This window comes from Eublepharis macularius, chromosome 5, assembly GCF_028583425.1.
Source record: "Eublepharis macularius isolate TG4126 chromosome 5, MPM_Emac_v1.0, whole genome shotgun sequence".
NCBI classification, from domain to species: Eukaryota; Metazoa; Chordata; class Lepidosauria; order Squamata; family Eublepharidae; genus Eublepharis; species Eublepharis macularius.
In genome coordinates this window covers 40,880,620-40,904,084 of record NC_072794.1, presented here as the reverse complement: position 1 = coordinate 40,904,084, position 23,465 = coordinate 40,880,620, and the positions used below count along the sequence as shown (strand labels likewise).

The window sequence follows — 23,465 nt, the reverse complement described above, 5'->3', positions numbered from 1 at the left end:
CTTCCGGCTGGGGTTGCAATAAAATATGCTAATCAAATTACCTATGCATCTTGGCAGTTCTGTCCATTGCATGTTGAAGCATGTCGCTACTGCTGGTCCAAAAAGACTCCGACCTTGGATACACTGAAAACGCACTGTGTCAGAAGGCATATACCTTTCCTTTGGTTGACCAACAATTTTTCTATGGGCAATCTCACTTGGGGGAGGACATGTGACATCTGCAAGAGTAGATATAAACAGTTACACACATACACGTATACATACACAAACTGGCTAGGTTAAAAAGTTATAAACATGTCCTGTGCTTGAAAAAAATGTGAATGTTGCCCTCCAATGTGAAAGAAGCCTAATGATAAAGCACCTGGAAGATACAGGCAAGGTGGACACCTATGTGACTTCAGCTGACTCAAAGATGTAAGGGCAGTAGAATTTTATTTTCTCTTTACAGGTAGATTCAGAAAAACTAGTTTTAAAAAAGCTTTTGAGTTAAAAAAATCTTAAAAACTTAAGTGGCTATGAATGTAAAGAGATAGTGGGAGGTAGTGATACTGAATGTATGGTACAGAATATTTCATGTTGTTCCGCCGTAAACTGTGACTTTTTGTATTGTGAAGATGCTGTGTATCCATTAATGTTCTGTCTTGAGGCTGGATGAAAGTACTCCTTCAGATGCAGACGGTGAAAAAAAGGCTTCAATTTTACCACAGAATTGTATCATCTTTGTGGATTTAGTGAGGCACAATGAGAATCCTTGTGAAAGAGAAGGTTCCTCTGCCAGGCTGAGAGTGTGCTGCGAAAACTGACAATATTGTTAGATGAGTTGCTGTTGTTATGGCCTGCAGCATGCAAGAGGCTAGAAAATGTCTTGTTTTTCTGTTTCTTGAGATAGGGGAGTTGTTTGTTGTACACTGCTTGCTTTGTATCATCTTTCTGCCATGTTGCTGACACATGCCCTGGAAACATCTAGATTAGAAATGGGCACGAAACAGGAAAAAAACCAAAATGAGTTTCTTGTTTCATCGCGTTCCACAAATCACGGAACATGAACTTCCACGAAATTGTCCTGTTTTGCGATACAATTTGTTAGTTTTGTGATTTGTCAGAACCCAGGGCACTTCAATGGCCCCCTTAATACCCAGAGACACCAAACTCGCAGGGAGACTTCAGCAGGCTCTCCTACACCCACCCTCCAAGTAACTCTCTTCAGGCTCTCTTTGCTGACTTTTCCCTCCTGGCCTCCTGCTTTCTGGCACTACTGGAAGAAAAGTCAACTGAAGCCGATCTACTTGAGTTTTCCTCTCTTCAGGTTCTCTTTGCTGACTTTCCCTTCTCGTCCTCCCATCCTCCTGCTGCTCTGACATCCCCCCCCCCCCGCCTCCAAGTTCTTAAAGGAAAGCTGAGCAGAGCAGATCCGCTTAGGATCCGCTCTGGGGAGCTTGGGGTAGGGGGTGGGAAGGCATGTCAGAGCAGCAGGAGGACAGTCAGGGAAAGGTTCCTGAAGCTGGCATGCAGCGAGCAGCAGCAGAAGGAGCTGCTGAGGCTGCTGCCGCCCCTACTCCACCATCCCATTCTTAAAAAAGGAGAAGGGAAACAGAGAGGGGAAGGAGTCTCTGACTACAGTTCCCAGGTAAACTTGTGCAGACTCATATTGCTCTGCTCTCAGGTTGGCAGGGAAAGCTGCCTATCAAGGTTATGTGGGCTAAGATTGGGGTTTCCACGGCAACAAAAGGTCTGTAGACATTCCAATCCTATGCTGCCTAGGTAATCAATGGCTTGGCGCCAGCTTGTCTAACATCATGAAGCATTCACAAATTGAACAAATTGGCCCCAAAAGTTGTGGATTTTGTGAAAAATGCGGCCCCACGAAACGTGGTTTCGCGATACACGAATATGCCCAATTCACCATGAAATTTGATTTGTATTTCGATTCGTGCCCATGTCTAATCTAGATTAGATTGTTGCAATTCACTCTCTGTGAGGCTTCCCCTGGAGACTTTCTGAAAGAAACTGTTAGTATTGAATGCTGTGACCAGAATGTTTACTGGAGTGGGTCAGAGGGACTGTATCATTCAAGTCATGTTCCATCCACATTGGTTCCCAATTTGCTTCCAGGCCTAATTCATAGTGCTGGTATTGAGCTTTAAAGCCCTTTAGGGCTTGGGGACAGTATACCTTAAGGACCACCTACTCTCATATGAATCTGGGCAATCTCTCAGGTCATCTTTGGAGGTCTTGCTTCAGGTGCCTCTGCTTTCTGAGGCTAGACAGGTGGTAATCTGAGAAAGAGCTTTGTCAGTTGTAGTTCCAAAACTATACAATTCCCTCCCCAGGAAGATTCGTCTGTCTCCCTCTATCACTGTCTCCTGGCAGTAGGTAACAACTTTTTTGTTTTGTTTGGCATGCTCTTAGTAACTGTTTTCGATCCTTCTCTCTGGTTTTCTGTGTTTGTGTGCTTATATGTTCTTATTGAATTATTTTATACATATTTTATTTTAAATACTGCTTTAATGTTGAAATATGTTAATATTCACTGACTTCGGAACCTTGTTTGTGTGGAAAGGAGGCACAGAAATATTTTAAATAAATAAATATTTTTACCCATATTGACTTGATTTTTCTTTCTTTCATGGATAGATACAAAGCAAAAACACCAAAGAGAATAACAATGGTGCAATAGTAAGGAAGAACCTTTTCCCCCACCTGTGGCAAAAAGAGAACTCAGAGCAAGGATGCCCTTCTTGAGTCACATGACAGTTTTGGTGGGAAGTTGCATTGCACACATGTGGGGGAAGGTTTTAATAGCTGGAAAAAATTCTTCTGCAGTTTGCCTGCATGTGCACAGACCCAGAAGACTGCAGATGAACTTTATATATACCCTGGCAGGGGCTGATGAGAAAACAGATCTAAAACTCATTATGAATGTCCCAGGCCCAGGACTCCTCCCACCTGCAAGTCAGTTCCAGTGACAACCTGCCACCCCCAGACTCCAGGGAAGCCCACACCCCTCACCCAACAGCTGAGAAGCAAGCCAGGTTCACAGGTCTGGTAGGAAGAATGGTTGAGGTGACTGAGATTTGCAGCACATTCGGGGCAGTGGCACCCTTGCTCAATGCACCCAGAACACCAGGGAAGCACTGCGAGTGGAAGCAGAGTCATCCAGGGATACAGCAAAGGGATGGGTGAGGTCAGGCTGGCCTGAGCAAGCTGGCTGGGCATGGCTCCTGCAGCAGCACAGGGAGGCTGCCAGGCAGGGCCAGGGAGTGCACCCTTGGTCCAAGCAAGGCTGGGCAGAGCCCATGACAGAAAGTCCTTGCAGGGGCAGGGCTGTGCAGGCAAGGCATGGTGCTGGAGAAGGAGGAGGGCCATAACGGGCCTCTGATCAGCAGCAGACAAGAAGGAGGAGCCAAGCAGGCAGGTGGTGTTGGTGATGAGGGAAAGGGGATAAAAGAGGGCTCCACTGCCTGGGCTAGGGAGGAGACACTGAGCAGGTGTTGTCCTGAACCAGAAAGGCAACCCTCTCCAGGAGGCATTGGAACAGGATGGTGAGGTAACCAGTTCCACTTGTCCTTATTTCTGAGGCCCAGAGGAGCCCCTGAGGAGGGGAAGAAGTGTCTCACCAGGACGGCTGAGGGCTGACCAGCAGCCCTGGTGGATGAGAGGCATGGCAATGGATAACTCACTGAAAATGACAACTCAGTGAAAAGGAAAACTTTATGCTATGGTGTGATGGACAGGTTAAGTTCCACCTCTCTCATGGCAGTGCAGGAGCCCACTAGCCCAACCAACCAGCTGCTGGTTGTTGTGGGTTTTCCGGGCTGTATTGCCGTGGTCTTGGCATTGTAGTTCCTGACGTTTTGCCAGCAGCTGTGGCTGGCATCTTCAGAGGTGTAGCACCAAAAGGTAGAGATCTCTCAGTGTCACAGTGTGGAGAAGATGTGGCAGGTCATTTATATCTGCTCAGGAGGGGTGGGACTGAGCTGAGTCATCCTGTAGGAGTTTCCCAGGGTGTGGAATGCTAATGGCGGGAGGCTTCACTGTATCCTGAGGAGGTTCTTTTGCATATGGATTGGAGCTTGATGTGCTAATCTTCTCTGCAGGGCTATTGTCGTGTGTAGAGTGTTTCGTTAGCCTGGTGTTTTTCAGAACTGGAAACCATGCTCTGTTCATTCTTAAGGTTTCTTCTTTCCTGTTGAAGTTTTGCTTATGCTTGTGAATTTCAATGGCTTCCCTGTGCAGTCTGACAAAGTAGTTGGAAGTGTTGTCCAGTATTTTGGTGTACTGGAATAAGATACTGTGCCCTGTTTGAGTTAGGCTATGTTCAGCCACTGCTGATTTTTCCGGTTGTCCAAGTCTACAGTGTCTTTCATGCTCTTTTATTCTTGTCTGGATGCTACGCTTTGTGGTCCCGATGTAAACTTGTCCACAGCTGCAGGGTATACGGTATACTCCTGCAGAGGTGAGGGGGTCTCTACTGTCTTTTGCTGATCATAGCATCTGTTGTATTTTTCGGGTGGGTCTGAATACTGCTTGGAGGTTATGCTTTTTCATAAGCTTTCCCATCTGATCAGTAATTCCTTTGATATATGGCAAAAACACTTTTCCTGTAGGTGACTGTTTTTCCTTGGTTGTTTGATTCATCCTGGGTTTGATTGCTCTTCGGATTTCATTTCTGGATGAAATCCAGAAACTACAATGCCAAGACCACGGCAATACAGCCCAGAAAACCCACAACAACCATCGTTCTCCGGCCGTGAAAGCCTTCAACAATACAACCAGCTGCTATTTTTCAACACCAGCCAGCTAAGTCCCCCTTCTACCAACTATCTGCTAACTGCTGATATGCAGGTGAATAGAGGCTACATACATCAGTCATTGAAAATAATGGGGCCATTATTTCAAATGGGCTGTAGAGTTGCCAGGTCTCCCTGTAGAAAATAACAGCTGCACAATTTCCAACTGCCAGTAGACCTGGCCTCTGCTGTTAGTCAGCATTAGTTGTTGGGTGGGGCTTCTGGTCCCTTTAAATTTTTTAAGAGACAAGAGACATTGACTAACAGCTCTTTGATGGGGCCAGATTCCTACCCTTTTCTCCCTGCACTTATTTCATATCAGTAGAAAAGAAACAAGATCCCAGGAATGAAAATCAAGTCACTTAAAAGCACCAGTACTAGGTTGAAGCAATATTTGGAGAAAAAATGGGATGTGGGAGGGAAACTGTGGCAGTTCAAAAATTACTGAGACTTTATAAAAGAAGAGAGAAGTGGCCTTACCGGGAAAGGGGGATGTAAATATTAAATTCTAAGCTATTATTAGGGTTAAGATGAAAATTCTATTACATATAGTACTAAATAGCAGGCGTATTATTATGAATAGATATTATGAATATATATGAGCATGCTAGCTAGGTATTTTTTATTGTAGTTAAGTTTTTAGTATAACAGATATTTTTTATAACTGGAATAGATTGAGAATAAGAATAAGAAATGTTTAGAGAAATATACAGATTATAAGTTAAATTGATTAACTTACATGAGGGAGAGTAAAGAGATTAAGTAAGGGAATAGAAAATGGATAAAATGTTATACTAATAATATAAAGGTTATTCATATGCTAGCATTGTGTTATTTAGAATATAAGATTTAGTAAAGGAGGGGTTAATGGTAGTTCTGTGTTTTTTAAAAAAAGAATAATAAGCTTAGAAGAGAGTTTAAGTGTATGTTTAATAGATTGCATGAGGTTTATGTAAGTAAGTAATAAGATAGACAAAGGGTTGGAAAACTGTTGGAAGTCAAACAAAAGGGGGGAGGAAAGGGAGGGGGTTAGAAACAGATATTAATAAGGGGGGAATGTTTGTATTCTATGATTATATAATCTAATCCAATAAAAATTTTATAAAAAAAAAAAAGCACCAGTACTAGGTATAGAACCAAAACAAGATATAGTTTCCAAGGAATACCTCTTGTTTGTTTGCTTATTTCATTATCAGGGCAGGAGGAGAGGGACTGAAAAAAAGTCTTTAGTGCCCAGAACCCAAAAAAGTATCCCCCATCACAAAATAGTAACAAAAGTCTGAAAACTTAAGGATAACAAAAAAAAATGCCATCCCTGAAATCCGGATACGAAATTAAAATAAAAAAATTTGAAGAGCCTGCCTACCACTAGTTTTGATCTATGGCATGGCCTCCTTTAGAATACTGCATATAGATCGGGTTGCCCCACCTCAACAGGTTATCATAGACTTGGGAAAGGCACAGAAAAGAGCAACCAAAATAAATGATCAAGGGGTTAGATTGCAGTTGGACATCCCTGCACATCCACAGGGAGATTTCATAGACCCCCAAGGACATAAGATATTCTGTGTCTATCGTCAAGCCAAGGTCAAATACCTGGCTGTGATCCTACCAAGGATAAGCCAGCAAACAAAGACTGTCTACGGAAGCCCAGCTGAGTGTGAGCTGATTCTTTGAGGTGAAGCAGGGGAGAACCAGAAACACAGCCTTCTCTCTTGTGGTGCCAACACTTTGGAAGCCTTGCTCAGAGAGACTCATTTGGTGCCACAATTGCTGATCTTTAGTCACTAGAAAAGACAGTCTTATTGACTCAGGCATTTGGATGATATGTTCCAGCTATGATTGGTTTTTTAAAAAATGTATGTTCTGTGTAAAAGTCTTAATGGAACTAGACTTGTTGGTTTTATTGGAGTATAGATGTTCCTGGGTTAAATGCTTTTTCTCTTTTCCATTTTTAAAGGCTCCTTATCTTTTCTATGCTTACTCTATACTCATCATATCTGCAAGGTGAATACTATTGTTATTATTAATGTCACTTAAAGCCTGTCAGTAAAATGTGCTTCCCCCTTCCCCTTTTAACTCAAGAAAAAATCTCCACCATCCAGAATTCAGGAAACACTGGCCTATTACCTGTGATGGCATCCAACATTGCTTTCTCCAGGATCACATCCAGCACTTACCTTCACACGTGGGCGGTTCTGACCACACCTTAATTCCACATGTTATAGAGTCCGATCCAGACATTTCAAACCCTGCGGAGCATCGATACTGTACACGGTGGCCAGGCATGTAAACTGTACTTCTTTCACTTATGATAGCAGCATTGCTAACTGTTGGAGGCTCTTCACAGGTTGCATCTTTAACAGGGAAAGGTGTTATAAAGGAAAAATAGTGATGTTCTGTTGCAAAGATGATGCATCTTACCATCATTCAACCTGCTATATTTTGTCATTGGAAGCATACAATTTTCTCCTCTCCCCCATCTGAGTATTAATTACAACTAGTTTGCCAATAATAGACTGAGAAAACCATTCATGCAGAATGAAAGTGGCAATGAGGGCAAAGTAGCAGCGGCCCATTGATTGACTAGTAGAATCTCAAATACACTTTTTCGGGGCAGGGGGAGTTATATCTTTTGGGTACAGTTAAAATATCCAGTGTATGATAAGTCGGTCCAGACACATTTTTGTTGCCTGATAAGGTCCATTTTCAATTACATAAATTTTTCAGTGTGAATGTCAGACTAGCATAAATTTCCCTGCTATCTGCCATAGTAGTCTCCTGCAGCAGTCCCACTATTCTGGGCTGGTGGGGGCAAGGGAGGTAATGATGCATGACAGCATTCCTCTAAACCTGTGTGGATTGCTCAAATATTAGAAAAGACAATTAGCCACTGGGAAAAGGAGCAGGGGACTAGAATGGCCTGTAGGAAAGAACACTCTGCACCATAAACATACAGAGCTACCTTATGTAGGGCCAAATCATCTAAGCAAATTATTGCCCTTTTTACTAACAGCCACTTTCCTTTCATGGGAGAGGCCAGAAATTGGTCATGTGACCATCTGCATGCAACGTTTGTGCTTTAGCAACGAGCTTTGTCTCCACTGAGGGCAGGGTGCATTGCAGTCCATCATGTTTTGTAACAGTGAACACCAGACAGCTATTTGAATCTAAACTCAGACCAAGAGTTTATCCCTCTTTATCCCTCTTGCGGTTAAACTCCAGGTATTTCACTGCTCTCTTTCAAGACCCACCAGACTGAAGCTTATTGCCCAAGCAAAATGAATATTGTACCTTCACACTTAGGAGGTTTTGTCCATTGCCCTTTTCTGCATGTCACGTTGAGGGGCCCATCTGTAGCAAATCCTGGATGGCATACATAATGTACTATTTCTCCAGGCTGATAGGTTTTTTTCTCTGCCATAGTAAGTGATGCATCAAAGACTTGCGGGGGAGGTCCACATGGCTTTTCTGATAAGATAGAAAATAAGAAGTTGCTGAAGAATCGCCATGTCTAACCAAGGTTTTCCTGCCAAATGCGACAGAACAAAACTGCATATCAGATATTGAGCCTGTCAACCGAATGAGATTCTAAGGTGTGGTAAAGTAAGCAGTATGTGAGAATGTGATGTCTAGAAGAGCCATTAACCTGGGTGATTCCAGGACAGCAGTAAGCAGTATAGTGTGGAAAGAAAAGCAAACAGTGACAATGCCTCTTAAGAACAATCCTCACATCTTAGGGAAATGGTTGGACTTAAGGCATATCCTAGTTCATTGTTTCTCCAGCTTTCAGCCCTCAAGAAAGCCTTTTCATGTTAATTGGTCTGTGCAATAACCCCACAAATATCAGTTACTGTTTGTTTTTTGGAGTAGGGGGAGAGTCTGGCAGCAGAATGAAATGTTGATATGGCAGAAGAAGTCGGCATATGGTACAGAAGACTGCAGAAACATTGCTGGGCTTCCCTGGGGTGTCCTTTGAATGAGAGAGAATGGCACACTCCAGTCCAGTCCTCTGTATCGGGTATGCCCTGCTTCAGTTTGCTGCTTCCTCCTGCTTTCCCTTCCCTTTTCCCAACTGCCACTCCAGGATTGTGCTCGCTCACTCTACCGTGCTGTGCCCGATGCTGTTGGGGTGTTTGCCACCCACCGCTGTCTGATTGTCTGCTGCTCCAGTATGCCTGCCAGTGATGCCCAGGGTATGTGCCCACTCCCCACAACCTGCTGTCCTGTGGGATGTCCAATGCTGACCTGGTGGCATTTGCACTGCTCAGGCTTCATGCTTAGACTGCCCTCATTGCCTAATACCTGGCAATAGTGGCTACTGCCGTGTGCACTTGCCACATCTTCTCAACTCTTTGAGGCTGGCATAGACCCTGGGAAATGGTCAAGGGCTAAGGGAAATGTGAAAACTGGTTTGCCTTTTTGTGTTTTTTCTAAGGGGGAAATGGCCATTCCTATAGACTTTAATGCAGGTCTGGAAATTCCAGATTTTTAAAATTCCTGATTCTGAATCCAGATTTTGGTGCTAGTGGACATCTCTATTAGTGGAATGTGACCTTTTCTAGAGGCATTTGGCCTTCCATATTGATATAAACTCACTTGAATTCTTCATCTCAGACTTCTCCTGAATGCTTTTAGAGTATGAGGCTTACACAAGTGAGACGCAACAATTTTCAGTGAAAACACACAAAGTTACCTTTGCAACTTGGAGTTTGGCTCCAGACCCTATTTCTGCAAGTTGAAAATTTTATTCGGCTAATGCCAAAGCCTTCATTGCAACGATATTCTACTCTTTTTTCAGGTAGATACTTTCCCTGAGTACCATTTACTACACCACCATTGGCAATTGGAGGGGGATCTCCGCAACTTGCATCTAGAAAGTGAAATATACAACATAGATTGTTACAAATTGAGTATGGCATAAAGAATGTTTTCATAGTGTTTTCCATATGCAATAGCTCCCCATCTCTTCAAATAATAGAAAGATCCAGGATGAGCTACTACAATTTCTTATCAGAAGTGTAGGATTATTGTGTTTTTGTGTTTACATACTGGTCATGGAGCAACTGAAGGCTATGGCATCTGCCAAAAGTACAGACCCAGTTTTCCTCCTCTTCCCACCACCACTAATGTTTAATAAGGCACTATCATTGCACTGCAGGGTTTCTCACCCCCAAAATGGCAGCCAATGAACCACATTGTGAGATAGAAATCTCACAAGACTATATTGTCACATCATACATTTTCTTTATTAAATATTATTAGCAGAAGGAGAGGAGGAAGTTTGGTAGACACACAGATCTGCACCTTTTGGCTTGACCCACATATTATTTGTAAAATGTATGTAAAAAAGACATTGCCTTAGATGATGACAATAAGAACAGCAATAATATAAAGAAACAAATGAGCCAGGTTCAGTTGTATGTATTCTGTAGCAGTATGAAGTACTTAAGGGCAAGTTCCATGTTTCTTTCACATGCCAGACAAAAATCCAATATATAAAAACTTAGCTCAAATATATTTTTAATAAAAGTCAGTCAATAAAACAAATAAAAGGTACTATAAGAAAAGATATTTCGGGAGAGATTTCTCAATAACAGAAGCTCTTTTTAGCTATTATGCTTTTAGTGCTCCCATCTTGAGTACTGGGAAGAGGTGCTATATACAGGGCTTTTTTTCTGGGAAAAGGGGTGGTGGAACTCAGTGGTGGAATTCAGGACCACACAATGATGTCACTTTGGGTCAGTTGGAACCAGGGGGGAGTTTTTTAAAGTTTAAATTACTCCATCGGCATGGAAGGCAATCTAAACTCCCCTCTGCCTGGAGATCAGGGGGCGGGGTCACTGGCCATGTGACCATTTTCTAGAGGTGCCAGAACTCCGTTCCACTGCATTCCAGCTGAAAAAAAGCCCTGGCTATATATGATACTGACAGCACTGCATTTGCCATTTTGTATGAATAAGGCAACATACTTACCCAAGTGGATGGCAACCCAAGAAAGGGACATCTTGATTGTGGTGCCAAACCTTCTGAACTCCCTTCCCAGGGAGATTCATCTGTCTTCCTCTATCATTGTCTTCTACCAGCTAGTAAAGATTTTGTTTGGTTTGGTTTGATCAACTTTCGTGTGCTCCCTGTAACTGTTATTGCCTCCCCTTCCTTATTGTGTTTTTATTACTTGTTACATTGTTACTGAATTGTTAATGTTATATATACTTTACTTTAAATGCTATTTTAATGTTAAAATATTTTACTGTTTTGATGTTCGCTGCCTTGAGAAGCCTATTTCTGTGGAAAGGAAACACTTAGATATTCAAAGTAATAAATCAGACATGCCCATTTCCACAGTTCCCCACATTTTTCTCAACTTAATTATCAACTGAAAGGGGTCTTTTCAAGGACTAGGACTGTAGTGCATAAGGAGAGGAGAGCCAGTTTGCTGTAGTGGTTAAGAGCGTGGGGCTCTAATCTGGAGAGTTGGGTTTGATTCCCCACTCCTCCACTTGAAGCCAGCTGGGTGACCTTGGGTCAGTCACAGCTCACTCGGAGCTCTCTCAGCCCCACCCACCTCACAGGGTGTTTTGCTGTGGGGATAACATACTTTGTAAACTGCTCTGAGTGGGCATTAAGTTGTCCTGAAGGGTGGTATATAAATTTAATGTTATTATATTAATATTATTAAGCTTGTAGATATTTTTCTATGCTGCCCCTTTGTATCCTCCTAACAGTACACATCAGTTTTCTTACTGAGAGAAACAGCAGCTTCTTGGAGCTGTTTCGGGTCAGGAAAATGGGGTGGGGCAAGGTTTAAGACCTGTCTCCCATCCGCAACCACCTTGGTCCTAATCTTACTATATAATTGAGTAAGCGTATTTCAGATAACTCACTTTATACCCTGGTTCACCATCAAAGGGCGCTGCCATGGCGGGAAGCCTAGGCAAGGCACCATGTCCCTCCAGAAAATGTGCCATGATGGGAAGCCCAGGCTGGGAGCAGGATGGGAGCAGGTGGCAATGCCCGCCTCCTGCTTTCACCCAGCTGGTAATAGGAGTGAGGCAGGTGGCAATGCCCACCATCCAACTTAACCCAGCTGATATTAGGAGTGGAGCAGGTGGCAATGCCCACCCCCTGCCTTAACCCAGCTGGTATTAGGAGTGGAGCAGGTGGCAATGCCCACTTGCCTTCAGTCAGCCGGGATCAGGAACAGAGCAACTGGCAATGCCTGCCCTCTTTCTTAACTCAGCTGGTATTAGGAGCAGAGCAGATGGCAATGCCCATCTGCCACCTTAAACCAGCTGGGATTAGGAGTGGAGCAGGTGGCAATGCTCTCCCCTGCCTTAACCCAGCTGCTATTAGTGACGAAGCAGGTAGAAATGCCCACCCCCACCTTAACCCAGCTTGTTTAAGGAGCAGAACAGGTAGCAATGCCCTTCCCCTGCCTTAATCCAGCTGGTATTAGGAGCAGAACAGATAGCAATGCCCACTCCCCACCTTAACCCAGCTGGTATTAGGAGTGGAGCAGGTGGTCATGCCCGCCGCCCATCTTAACCCATCTGGTATTAGGAGTGGAGCAGGTGGAATTTCCCCTCCCACCTTAACACAGCTGTTATTAGGAGCAGAGAAGGTGGCAATGCAATCCCTGACATTAACCCAGCTGGTATTAGAGAGGACTTGGGAATGCCCAACCCCCCCTTCACCCGCTGTGATCAGAAGCAGAGCAGGTGGCTTTGCCCACCCACTGCCTTAAATCAGCAGGTATTAGGAGCAGATCAGATGGCAATGCCCACCCTCCTTTACCTGACTGGGATCAGGAGTAGAGCAGGTGACAATGCGCCCCCCCCAGCTTAACCCAGCTGGTATTAGGAGTGGAGCAGGTGGCAATGCCCATCCCCCACCTTAACCAAGCTGGTATTAGGAGTGGAGCAGGTGGCAATGCCCATCCCCCACATTAACCCAGCTGGTATCAGTGGCAGAGCAGGTGGCAATGCCCACACCCTGCCATCACCCATTTGGGATCAGGAGTGGAGCAGCTGTCAATGCCCACCCCACACCTTCACCTGGCTGGGATCAGGCACAGAGCAGGCGGCAATGCCCACCCTGTCTTCACCCTGCCAGAGTCAGAAGCCAAGCATGCAGCAATGCCTGCCCCTCCCTTCAAATTGCTGGAATCAGGAGCAGTTCCTTCAAATGTCTCTTATTAAAGTGTCTCCAGTGTCTCCAAAGCACATTCTTAAGCGCAGGGGACCACCAACCCCATTCCTGTTTCTTCTTAGAACAAGGTAAGAACTCCTTGGGTGAAGAATGAAAATTCCTGTGCTTGTCTTTGTAATGTGGTTTCTTTTTACAGGTGCCTCACATGATCTTAACAAGGTGTTAAAGGAGAAATACAGCCACTGACAGTCCTAGCTTTCATCAAAACGATTTCCTCAGGGACTTGTGGCACACTACATGGAAACAATCAAAGGAATATTCATAAACATAAGCATTAACAAATTCATTCTTAACAAATCACAAATGGTTCTCATTGGCATCAATCCAAACTCAGGTTTCTTACCCTGCAGCTAACTCATTCAATCTAACCCAGATAATGACGCGTGGGAGGAGATCTGCGTGTCTCTCCAGGTGTTCTCAATTATTATATAAGCACTATCTACTCACAATCAAGGAGAAAACAAAGCCTTGTTAAAGACACAGTAACGTAAATACCATTGATTTCTCATCCTAAAAAGGCTTGAAATGAGAGCTCAGTATTTAATCCACGACACTTCAGAGTGTTCAACATGAAAATCCATTCCGCCTCATGTTTTAATAAATCTCTAGAGGTGTTATGTGTGGAGGTAACTCTCACTACACTGAGAACGGCTACTTTGATATTACTGGGAGTATGGTGTGCTTCTGAAAAATCCTCTGTCAACGGTGCCTCCAAGACCTTGTTCCTGACCCTCGAAATGTGTCCTTACCTTTAAAGGCCTGCTTGTGTTACCCACATAGAGTTTATTGCATGGGCAAATGAGAAGGTATACTGCAGCGGGAGTTTGACAAGTTGCAAAATGTTTGATGTAAATCTTCTTCCCACTGATTGGTATAATGAGCTCATTGCCCTCCAAAATCAAAGGGCAGATGGTGCAATGTCCACACCTAAAGTTGCCCCTTGGCCAGTGGCTATCAGTACCAGTTCGAACCATGTCTGAACGTGATATCATCTCTTTAAGATTTCTAGTGCGTCTATAGCTAACACTTGGGGGTACCTCGCAGCCAGCTATATCTGACACCAGATTCCAATGTCTACGGACAATGCCCTGCAAAGATCTAGAAAGTGGCGTGTAGTCCAATGACCAGAAAAGTCCTTTTTGCCTGGTTCTTGATTGCTGTTCTAATAACTGCTGTCTGGAAGTGTGATTGGCCCTGAGCCTCGCCATATCAGTAATACTCTCAGGGTAACACCTATTCCTGAAAGCCTGTTGCATATTATCGCTGTCTTGTGTATAATCTTCTTGTTGTGAAGAGTTCCTTTTTAATCTCAAAAACTGCCCATAGGGGATGTTCTTTCTGAGATGTACAGGGTGGTAAGAGTCATAGGACAGGTATGTGTTTCTGTCTGTAGGTTTGGTGTAGGGACGTACTTTAAGTCTGTTGTCATTTCCTATATAGACAGTAATATCCAGGAAGTTGACTTCCTGTTCATTGCTACACCACGTGAAGTGGATATTTTCATCCTGGATATTAAGCCACTGGCAGAAATCTTCTACCACATTTTTTTCTTTGATCAGGAAAAAAAGGTTGTCAATGTACCTTTTAAAGATGCAAATCTGGTTATGAAACGGGTTGGTCTGGTTCATGATGTGCCCAGACTCCCACACTGTCATGAAAATATTGGCGATGCTGGGGGCCGCAGCGCACCCCATTGCGACGCCCTTTACTTGCAAATAAAAGTTATCCCTGAACCTAAAATAGTTCTTTTCAAGTATTAGGTCAAGTAACTGTATTATGAATTCAGCGCTGGGTCTCTGATCTTGTCTTTGTTTTAAAGCATGTTAAGATCATGTGAGACACCTGTAAAAAGAAACCACATTACACAGGAATTTTCATTCTTCACCCAAGGAGTTCTTACCTTGTTCTAAGAAGAAACAGGAATGGGGTTGGTGGTCCCCTGCGGTTAAGAATGTGCTTTGGAGACACTGGAGACACTTTAATAAGAGACATTTGAAGGAACTGTGTTGTAACATGATATGTATTAGTACTGTAGTACAATGAATGTTGCATTGTGATGCGACTGTATTGTTTGCACATCATATTCTTTTTCACATTGATAAAGTCTGTTAATCACAACGTGGGATATCCGTGTGTGTTAACACATTGTTGCTATTGTCTGTAAACGGGTATCAGGCTTGTTTTGCTTATCGGAATCAGGAGCAGAGCAGGTGGCAATGCCCGCACCACCTTCACCCAGCTGGGATTAGGAACAGAGCAGTTAGTAATGCCCGCCACCCACCTTCACCTGTCAGGATCAGGTGCGGAGCAGGAGGCAATGCCTGTTCCTCCCTTCACCCAGTGGGGACCGGGTGGCAATGCCCACCCCCCTTCACCCAGCCGTAGTCAGGTGCAGAACAGGAGGCAATGCCACCTCTTTACCCGGCATGTATCATGTATGGAGCAGATATCAAAGCCCACCACTCCTTCACATGGCCAAGATCAGGCAGATCAGGCATGGAGCAGATGACAATGCCCCCCCCCTTTCACAAGCTGGAATCAGTGATGGAGGCGGAGCAAATGCCTGCCAGCCAGCCCTCCCCTTTTCTAGAGCCCATTGTATCCCCCCCCCCCACAACGGGCTTTGTTTCTAGTACAGATCATAAGCCTGTATGCCTGACAATAAAGTTTGAAAATAGAAGGGGAGTTTCAGAAACTATCACATCTTCTAAATAAACATGTGTAGAATTGGACAGAACATACCACTTTTGTCAAGTTACTGCCATTCATACTTTTCTGTAACATTCAACTTCTCAAAATAAGGGGAAAATACACACCAATACAGCGTGGGGGCGTTTCCCACTTTCCATCTTCACATGATATTTCTTCTGGCCCTTCAAGCAGGAAATGTTTCTTACATGTAAATTGCATCTTTTCTCCATTTTCATAGTTTCTCACCTCAATTATTTCAGCGGCATTTGGAACGTGAGGTGGAGGCGGGCAGAGTTCTTTAACAAAAATATCTTTCCATTAGAAATTAATGAGTCAAAATAACATGAGACATCTTGGAATCTCTTATTTTGGAAACTACTATCATGGACCTTTTCTTAAAGGTCTTTAATCATTTTCTCTTAGACAAATTCAACACTGTGACCACTTAATTGCTTTAGTGAAAATATAAGGACCCACCAAGAACCCCCCTCACCCCAGTTCTCTGACTCACCTTAAATAGCTTGCCATTTCCCACCCCATGAGTTATGCATGTATGGGTTGTGCAGTATGGATCGCTGCACTGAGATATTATTTACTGTACCTGAGATTTTGAATATATTTTTATCTTACTAATTTAATACATGTTGTTAACTACTTTGAGACTGCTTGGACTATAAATTTATATTAATATTAACAGTAACAGTAATAGTAACAGTAACAGCAATGAAACTGGCTGTGTTTCATGCACATTATGCAGAGAGGCAAACTCAGATTTGCCCTTGAGCCTCTCAGAGCTTCCTCTCTTACCTCACTCTTTTCTTCTTCCTCCCAACTCCTGGCCTTTCAACCCACCTGTGAGAGTGGCGACACAATGTGAGAACCACCAATGTGGTGAACCACTGCTGGCCTTTTTTCTTTCTTTAAATCCCACCCTTCCTCCAGTTTGGCATTCTAGGCAGAACGAGAACCAGTCAGGTTTCCGTGCTTTTGGGGCTGCAGCCAAAGCAAGGCATCCTAGCCACAAGTTCCTGCTTGCAACTTTAATGTGAATTTGCAGTCATATCATTCACTCCAGATTTCTATGACTTGGGCCACAGGTGATAAAGAAGCCAGGTGTGCAGTCCAATCTGGAATTTCTTGCCTTTGAACCCTGGGCTGGAGCTCTCAATCTACTTTCTCCATATCACTCTATGCTCCATTTTGAGGCTGAGCAAAATCAAAGCAGTTGGCTGCTTTGGTGCCAAGACAAATCCTGTGGTGATGGTGTCACAAGCTGCTGCTTCTTTCCCTGTACTTATCGGATGCTTTCAATTTCATGAAATGAATGCATCTGCCTATGTGGCATGGCATCTCACCAGCAGCCAAGGTGGGAGTTGCAGAGTTCATAGCTGTAAGAGATCTTTATAATGGAACTTGGCCCACCCACAAGAACTAAGCAGGAAGGCAGTACTGATCTGTTCTGCCCCACTTTGGCCTCTCACAGTCATCCTAGTTAAGAAAACATCAACTTATAGAGAACATGCAAGACTTTACCTCTGCAGTCTGGCTTGGGTGACCAAGTTCCTCTAATACATTTTGTTTTATGCTGGCTGGAATCACAGCTGTAGCTTACAACTTCATTGTAGTTATAGCGGCTTTTCAGGGGGCCAGAGTTTGTATTCTTAGGTATCTTTGGAGTTGCACAACCATCTAACAATTCAAATGTTGTTTAAGTAATATTGTTTGTTAGCAAATAACAATGGAAAGGAATTAAGCAACCTGAAAAAAGTGTTTCTGTTACTTATCTTCATATAAAGTAAAGGTAAAGGTTGTGCAAGCACCGAGTCATTACTGTCCCACGGTGGGGACTTTGCATCATGATGTCTTCTTGGTGGACTTGTTATGGGGTGGTTTGTCATTGCCTTCCCCAGTCATGTACACTTTACCCCCAGGAAACTGGGTACTCATTTTACCGACCTCGGAAGAACGGAAGGCTGAGTCAACCTTGAGCCGGCTACTTGAACCTGGCTTCCGCCAGGATTGAACTCAGGTTGTGAGCAGAGCTTGGACAGCAGTACTGCAGCTTACCATTCTGTGCCACAGGGCTCTTCTATCTTCATATAGACTGTTTAATTTTTAAACTCCATTACAGATATATTGCAATTAATCTTTACAACACTCCTGGCTATTATTCACATTTCACAGAAGGAACATTGAGGTCAAGGTGCCACTTGCTCACAGCTCCATTAGCATGTCAATGGCAGGGACAAGCTACAAACCGAGGTCAGGTCTTTCTGCTTCATCTCTGTTTATGCTAATGCAATAAGTAATGATAGGACCAATAAAGCACCTACATATCATTTAGCTGGCTTGTTTCTTATGTTGTGGCTTACCAGCACATGAAGGTAAATCCCACTTTCCATGGAGACACTTGGCTGGGTTGGTCCCAACAACTGCAAAGGCTTCATCACATTCATATCTCACTGTGTCACCATGGAAATATCGGTTTTTGTTTCTGCTGACAGCATGTCCATTTTGAATAGAAGGAAGTGGCCCACAGGTTCTTTTCTCCACTAGAGAAAATCACATAAAGGAGTGTGAATGAACTTGAGTAGGCCCAGATTCTTCCACCCATAAAATTAGTAGTTTTACTCTTAAGGGAGCAGAACATTCCATTTAATTCTCAAAAGCAACACCGTCCATCATTTCTCTATCAATGTGCCAATTCCCCCATGTCAAGCATCTCCTGTATGTTTGATAAAGCATTTTTCAGGCCAGTGTGATCGCCATAGGGAATAGCAGCCATTTGGCAGTTGTGAGTTCCCATGGGAACTTATTTCAGAACTTATTTCATGATTTAGATCATGACCATGGCATGGTGGGAGGAGGTCTGCAATGTGACACTCCCTAACTGTGGCAATAGCCGCCTGTCTGGGGGCCAGTGTTTGCCTCCCTGAAGGAGGGGGAGGCAGCTGGGCTTTCTCGGGCATCCAGGAACACTGAGGGGGCAGAGGCAGCGGCCTTATTAGGCTGCTCTGCCTCCCAGCAGCCTCTTGTGCCTCATGACTGGTGGAGAGAATACTGAGCAGAAGCACCATAAAGCACCACCGCATAGCAAATAACTCCTGAGATGGTTTCAGGCTGGTAAAATAGCTTGAGTGGAGGGCAGGAGCCCCTCCCCCATGCAGCAGTCCTCATCTGAATCAGGCCATGGTGAGGCTTCTGGATTGATTTCCCACAGGAAACGCACTGCTAGCATCCCTCTGAAAGTTCCTCTGGTGATCCTGTGGTATACGTAACATGTAGACTGGGCCTCAGTCACTTACACACAGATTGTTTGCACTGGGTTGGATGCTATTGGGAAGCAGGTTTTTCCTCCCACTTTCCCACAGCTTTGTGGTGCTTCTGCGTCCCTCAAATTTTCCACACCTTTCCTGAAGTCTTTCCAAATGTGCTTAGCTTTGATGCTTTGGAAAATATTCCCAAAGAGGCACGGTGGCACCTATGTGGGCTGATGAGTCCAGATCTTCCCAGGCCCAGACACATCAGCACCATATGTTCTGTCCCTATAACATGTAATTGGGTGGTCTTTAAAAAAACCTCCCGGTGTCAGTGGCCGGAATGGCCACCTAGGAGGCTGCTAAAACTGAACTGCTTCTATTTTTAAATAGCCACATAAACTCAGAAGTGGAGCTGAACATCTACAGTTTTAAAGGTCAATACATTTTCAAGGAATGTTCCCAGATTTGTTGACAATTCTACTTGTATTTCAAAAGTCACTTCTAAAAAAGGTTCTGCACACTTGTACAAAACTGTGGTCATCCTTCCTTCAGAGCAATTTAGTGTATTGTGTTAGAAATAGTGCCATTAGAATTGACGCCTGTTTTTGCATCAGTTGTACATAAATGGCCTACAAATTCTATAAAAATGGCATTCAGGAACGTAAGAATTTTGCCAAACAATATAGATGGGGAAAAATGGTCTTCTCAACCATGCAAAAAAATGAAAGAAACCAAAAATACATATTCACACATTCTTAACATTTTCAAATTCCACAGTGTTTTGATGGCAAAATTTGACCTCAACATTCACTTTCAGTGATGAAGAAGATTCTCGGAATATTCATCATCAAAATTTGCAGATGAGAATTTTGAGGAGATTTTTTTAAAGATAAGTTCATTTCAGCTTCACTTAGAATAACTTCCAAATGGAACTCAGCCTCACAATAGGACTTGGACTGCCTTGTTTTATCACTGGAAATGATCTGTAAATTATCTGCAAATCCTACTGCAGTTATAGATGCAGTAACACAATCTAAATTTGGTTGCTGTACTTATTTTAAAGAACTGAGATTGTAGTGCAATCCACTTAAGTATACTTGATTTGATGTCACTGAGAAAACAAGTCTATACACACTATTTCAAATGTTATGCCTTGCTGTAGAATTGTTCTAGTACTTTATTTTAGAATTTTATGTAACAGATGTTTTTTAAAACATACTGAGAAGTACCAGTAGAAAATATTTTCATTGTATCCATAGCAGAGGGAGAGGTAGAGTAAAACAAAGCCAAAGCACATGGTTTTTCCCATGAACGCATTTCTCTGGAAGGCACAGCTTACCTGTACAGGAGGGCAAAGATGTCCATTGTCCATCGACACACTCTATCTTCTTGGATCCAGTCATTGCATATTTGAGGTTACACTCGTATTCTACCTGCTGACCATGTGGATATTCTTCTTGAAAATCAGTGATAATTCTGCCATCTGTAATGTTGCTAGGTGGCTGACAAGAGTTGACTTCTCCTGGAGCTAAGAAAATTTTATTCCAATTCTGAACTTGTTTATCCAAGACAAGTCCTAACATAACATTTTTTCCAAGAGGGCATGCTTAGGATCACTGTGCATGGATCAATTTTCACAATCGCCTCAAGCATTGCTACTGAGTGCACTGAGATCCAGTCAAGAAGGAGGGTGGAGTTTGTTTGGGAAAGGATTGAATTACTGGCACCATCTGCATTGCTCCTAGCTTCAAACAATGACAGGGAAGAAGCCCTGGAGAAGCAGTTACTCTTAAACTCGCAGATAAACCCCAAGTGGCAATCTACCTCCATATGAATTTAAATACTTGCTGAGCTCTTCATCTATATCATCTTTTCAGGAGAACTTTATCACATATTGTAAGAAACCTGGGGAAATATAGGGAAAGAATTTTCCTCCACATTGGGTAGGATGAGACAGGCAAATGGCTTACCATTTTGCTAGCTTGCTAAATGGTTAAATGCATATCATGATAACTTTGTAAATGTAATATTTGTAAATTCCAAAATGTTTTCCTCTCCACACCCAAAGTTTCACAAAATCATTCATAAATGTCTGTAGCCTTTCTGAATTAAGCCAGGAAAATTTCACTCAGTGCTAATTTGAGAATTTCTGTATAATGTGCTTTGAATTGGCAGCCAACTTATGGCAACCCCAAAGGATTTTCAAAGCAACACATGAACAGAGGTGGTTTGCCATTGCCTGCCTCTGTGTAGTGACCCTAGACATCCTTGGTGATCCCCCATCCAATTACTAACCAAGGCTGACCCTGCTTAGCTTCTAAGATCTGATGAGACTGGCTAGCCTGGGCTCTCCAGACCTGGGAAAACTAGAGAATACCTAAACATATTCTAGAATGACTGAACACATCATCAGACTCAAAAAATATTTGTGGTGAACAGATTTCTTTGTATGGCAAAATACCATGATATAGCCAAAACCAATTATAAGCATACCAAGTACATTCATATCTGCTAAAGAACCTGTAAAAATGCCTACCTTTACAGATAGGAGGTGGTGGAGACCATCCAAAATGATAACACTGAGCAGAGACAGGACCAACTCTTTTGTGTCCTGAGTGACAGCTAAATCGCACTACATCGCTGTACAGGTACTGGTCCTTTCTTGGCTGAACAGTCCCATTGTCCAGAATAAGACCTTCACAATGTATTGCTAAAGAAAATATTGGGGGAGAGACATTAATACAGCTAAGGGAAAGTTATTTAAATTCATATGCATGAATTTAACAAATTTAACATATGCATCAAAACCCTTGCTACTTAATAAAGGAATACACATCATAGCAAAATCAAAAAGAGTCCAGTAGCACCTTTAAGACTAACCAATTTTATTGTGGCATAAGTTTTCGAGAATCAAGTTCTCTTCGTCAGATGCATGGAACAGAAACTGGTCAAATATAGAAGAGGAGGGGGGAGGAGAGGAAGAGAGAGAAGATGCAGTTAGGGGGGGAGAGGGAGGGTGCAACCAAAACATTCCTTTGCCAGTAAATGTAAACATCGCCTTTTGGAGTGGAGATTAATTGGCTTGTGTGAGGCTTCAAAGGAGTTTGTTGTGTTGGTTTGTAGCAACAAAACAACCAGACCATCCAATTCCAGTGTAGTATAAGCCTTTGATAACCACAGCTCTCCCCGTCAGATGCATCTGACAAAGAGAACTGTGGTCCCCAGAAGCCCACGCCAGGTGCCACTGGGCTCCCCCAGACCCCACTTCCGTAAAGGAAATCTGTTACCTGTGATAATGTGATAACTATTCATAGTCCCTATTCAGTCCCAGCTTGACAGAGTCAAATTTGCATATCAAAAAGAGTCCAGTAGCACCTTTAAGACTAACCAATTTTATTATAGCATAAGCTTTCGAGAATCAAGTTCTCTTCATCAGATGCCTGATCAAGCATCTAACACGGCTAACTCCTCTGGAAATTTGCATATGAATTCCAATTCAGCAGCCTCCCGTTGGATTTTGTTTTTGAAAGGTTTCTGTTGAACTACAGTGACCTTTAAGTCTTTGATGGAATGTCCTGGTAGATTGAAGTGTTCTCCCACTGGTTTCTGGACGTTTCCATTTCTAATGTCAGATTTGTGTCCATTTATTCTTTTGCGTAGAGGTTGGCTGGTTTGTCCAATGTACAGAGCAGAAGGACATTGTTGGCACATGAGGGCATATATCAGATTGGAGGATGAGCAGCTGTAAGAGCCAGAGACAGTGTAGTTGATGCCATTGGGTCCTGTAATTGTATTCCCTAGGTAGATATAGGGGCAGAGCTGGCATCTGGGTTTGTTGCAGGGCCTGGTACCTGTGCTGGTGACTCTGCTGGCCGATTCATGATTGTAAGTGAGAAGTCATTTAAGGTTGGGGGGGCTGTCTGTAGGCAAGGAAAGGTCTTCCACCCAGGGCTTCTGAGAGAGAGGTATCATTTTTCAGGATGGGTTGTAGCTCACTGATGATACGTTGGATGGGTTTGAGCTGGGAGCTATAGGTGACAACCAGTGGTGTTCTGTTGTTAGTTCCTTTTAGGTTTGTCTTGGAGCAGACTGTTTCTGGGTACTAGTCTGGGCCTGTTGATTTGTTTCTTCACTTCATTTGGTGGGTCCTGTAGTCTCAAAAATGCTTGTTGTAAATCTCTTAAGTGTGAGTCTCGGTCGAGAGCATTGGAGCAGGTACGGTTGTAACATAAGGCTTGGCTGTAGACAATAGACCGAGTGGTATGTTTAGGGTGGTAGCTGGAGGCATGTAGATATGAGTATCGGTCTGTTGGTTTCCGGTATAAGGTGGTATTTATTTGTCCATTATGTAGTTGTACAGTGGTGTCCAGGAAGTGTACCTGTTGTGTAGAGTGGTCCAGGCTTAGGTTGATAGTAGGGTGAAAGTTATTGAAGTCCTGATGAAATCTCTCAAGGGCTTCCTTCCCATGGGTCCAAATGATGAAGATGTCATCCAGGAATCTTAAGTATAGTA

General features: G+C 43.3%; 1 protein-coding gene across 2 annotated transcripts in view; it reads right to left on the bottom strand.

Annotated features, from left to right (window-relative positions):
• Positions 1 to 23,465, bottom strand: part of CFH (complement factor H) — a 108,280-nt gene that overhangs the window by 5,655 nt on the left and 79,160 nt on the right. Inside the window, exons 12-20 of one of the 2 annotated variants that reach the window (XM_054981646.1) lie at positions 21,489 to 21,662; positions 20,292 to 20,480; positions 18,065 to 18,244; positions 17,226 to 17,381; positions 15,818 to 15,988; positions 9,487 to 9,663; positions 8,085 to 8,261; positions 6,971 to 7,147; positions 42 to 218 (exon numbers count right to left, since the gene is read on the bottom strand). In XM_054981646.1, the coding sequence (XP_054837621.1) occupies positions 42 to 218; positions 6,971 to 7,147; positions 8,085 to 8,261; positions 9,487 to 9,663; positions 15,818 to 15,988; positions 17,226 to 17,381; positions 18,065 to 18,244; positions 20,292 to 20,480; positions 21,489 to 21,662 (1,578 nt within the window). The remainder of the gene's footprint in view (positions 1 to 41; positions 219 to 6,970; positions 7,148 to 8,084; positions 8,262 to 9,486; positions 9,664 to 15,817; positions 15,989 to 17,225; positions 17,382 to 18,064; positions 18,245 to 20,291; positions 20,481 to 21,488; positions 21,663 to 23,465) is intronic. The other variant, XM_054981647.1, reaches the window with a different exon arrangement.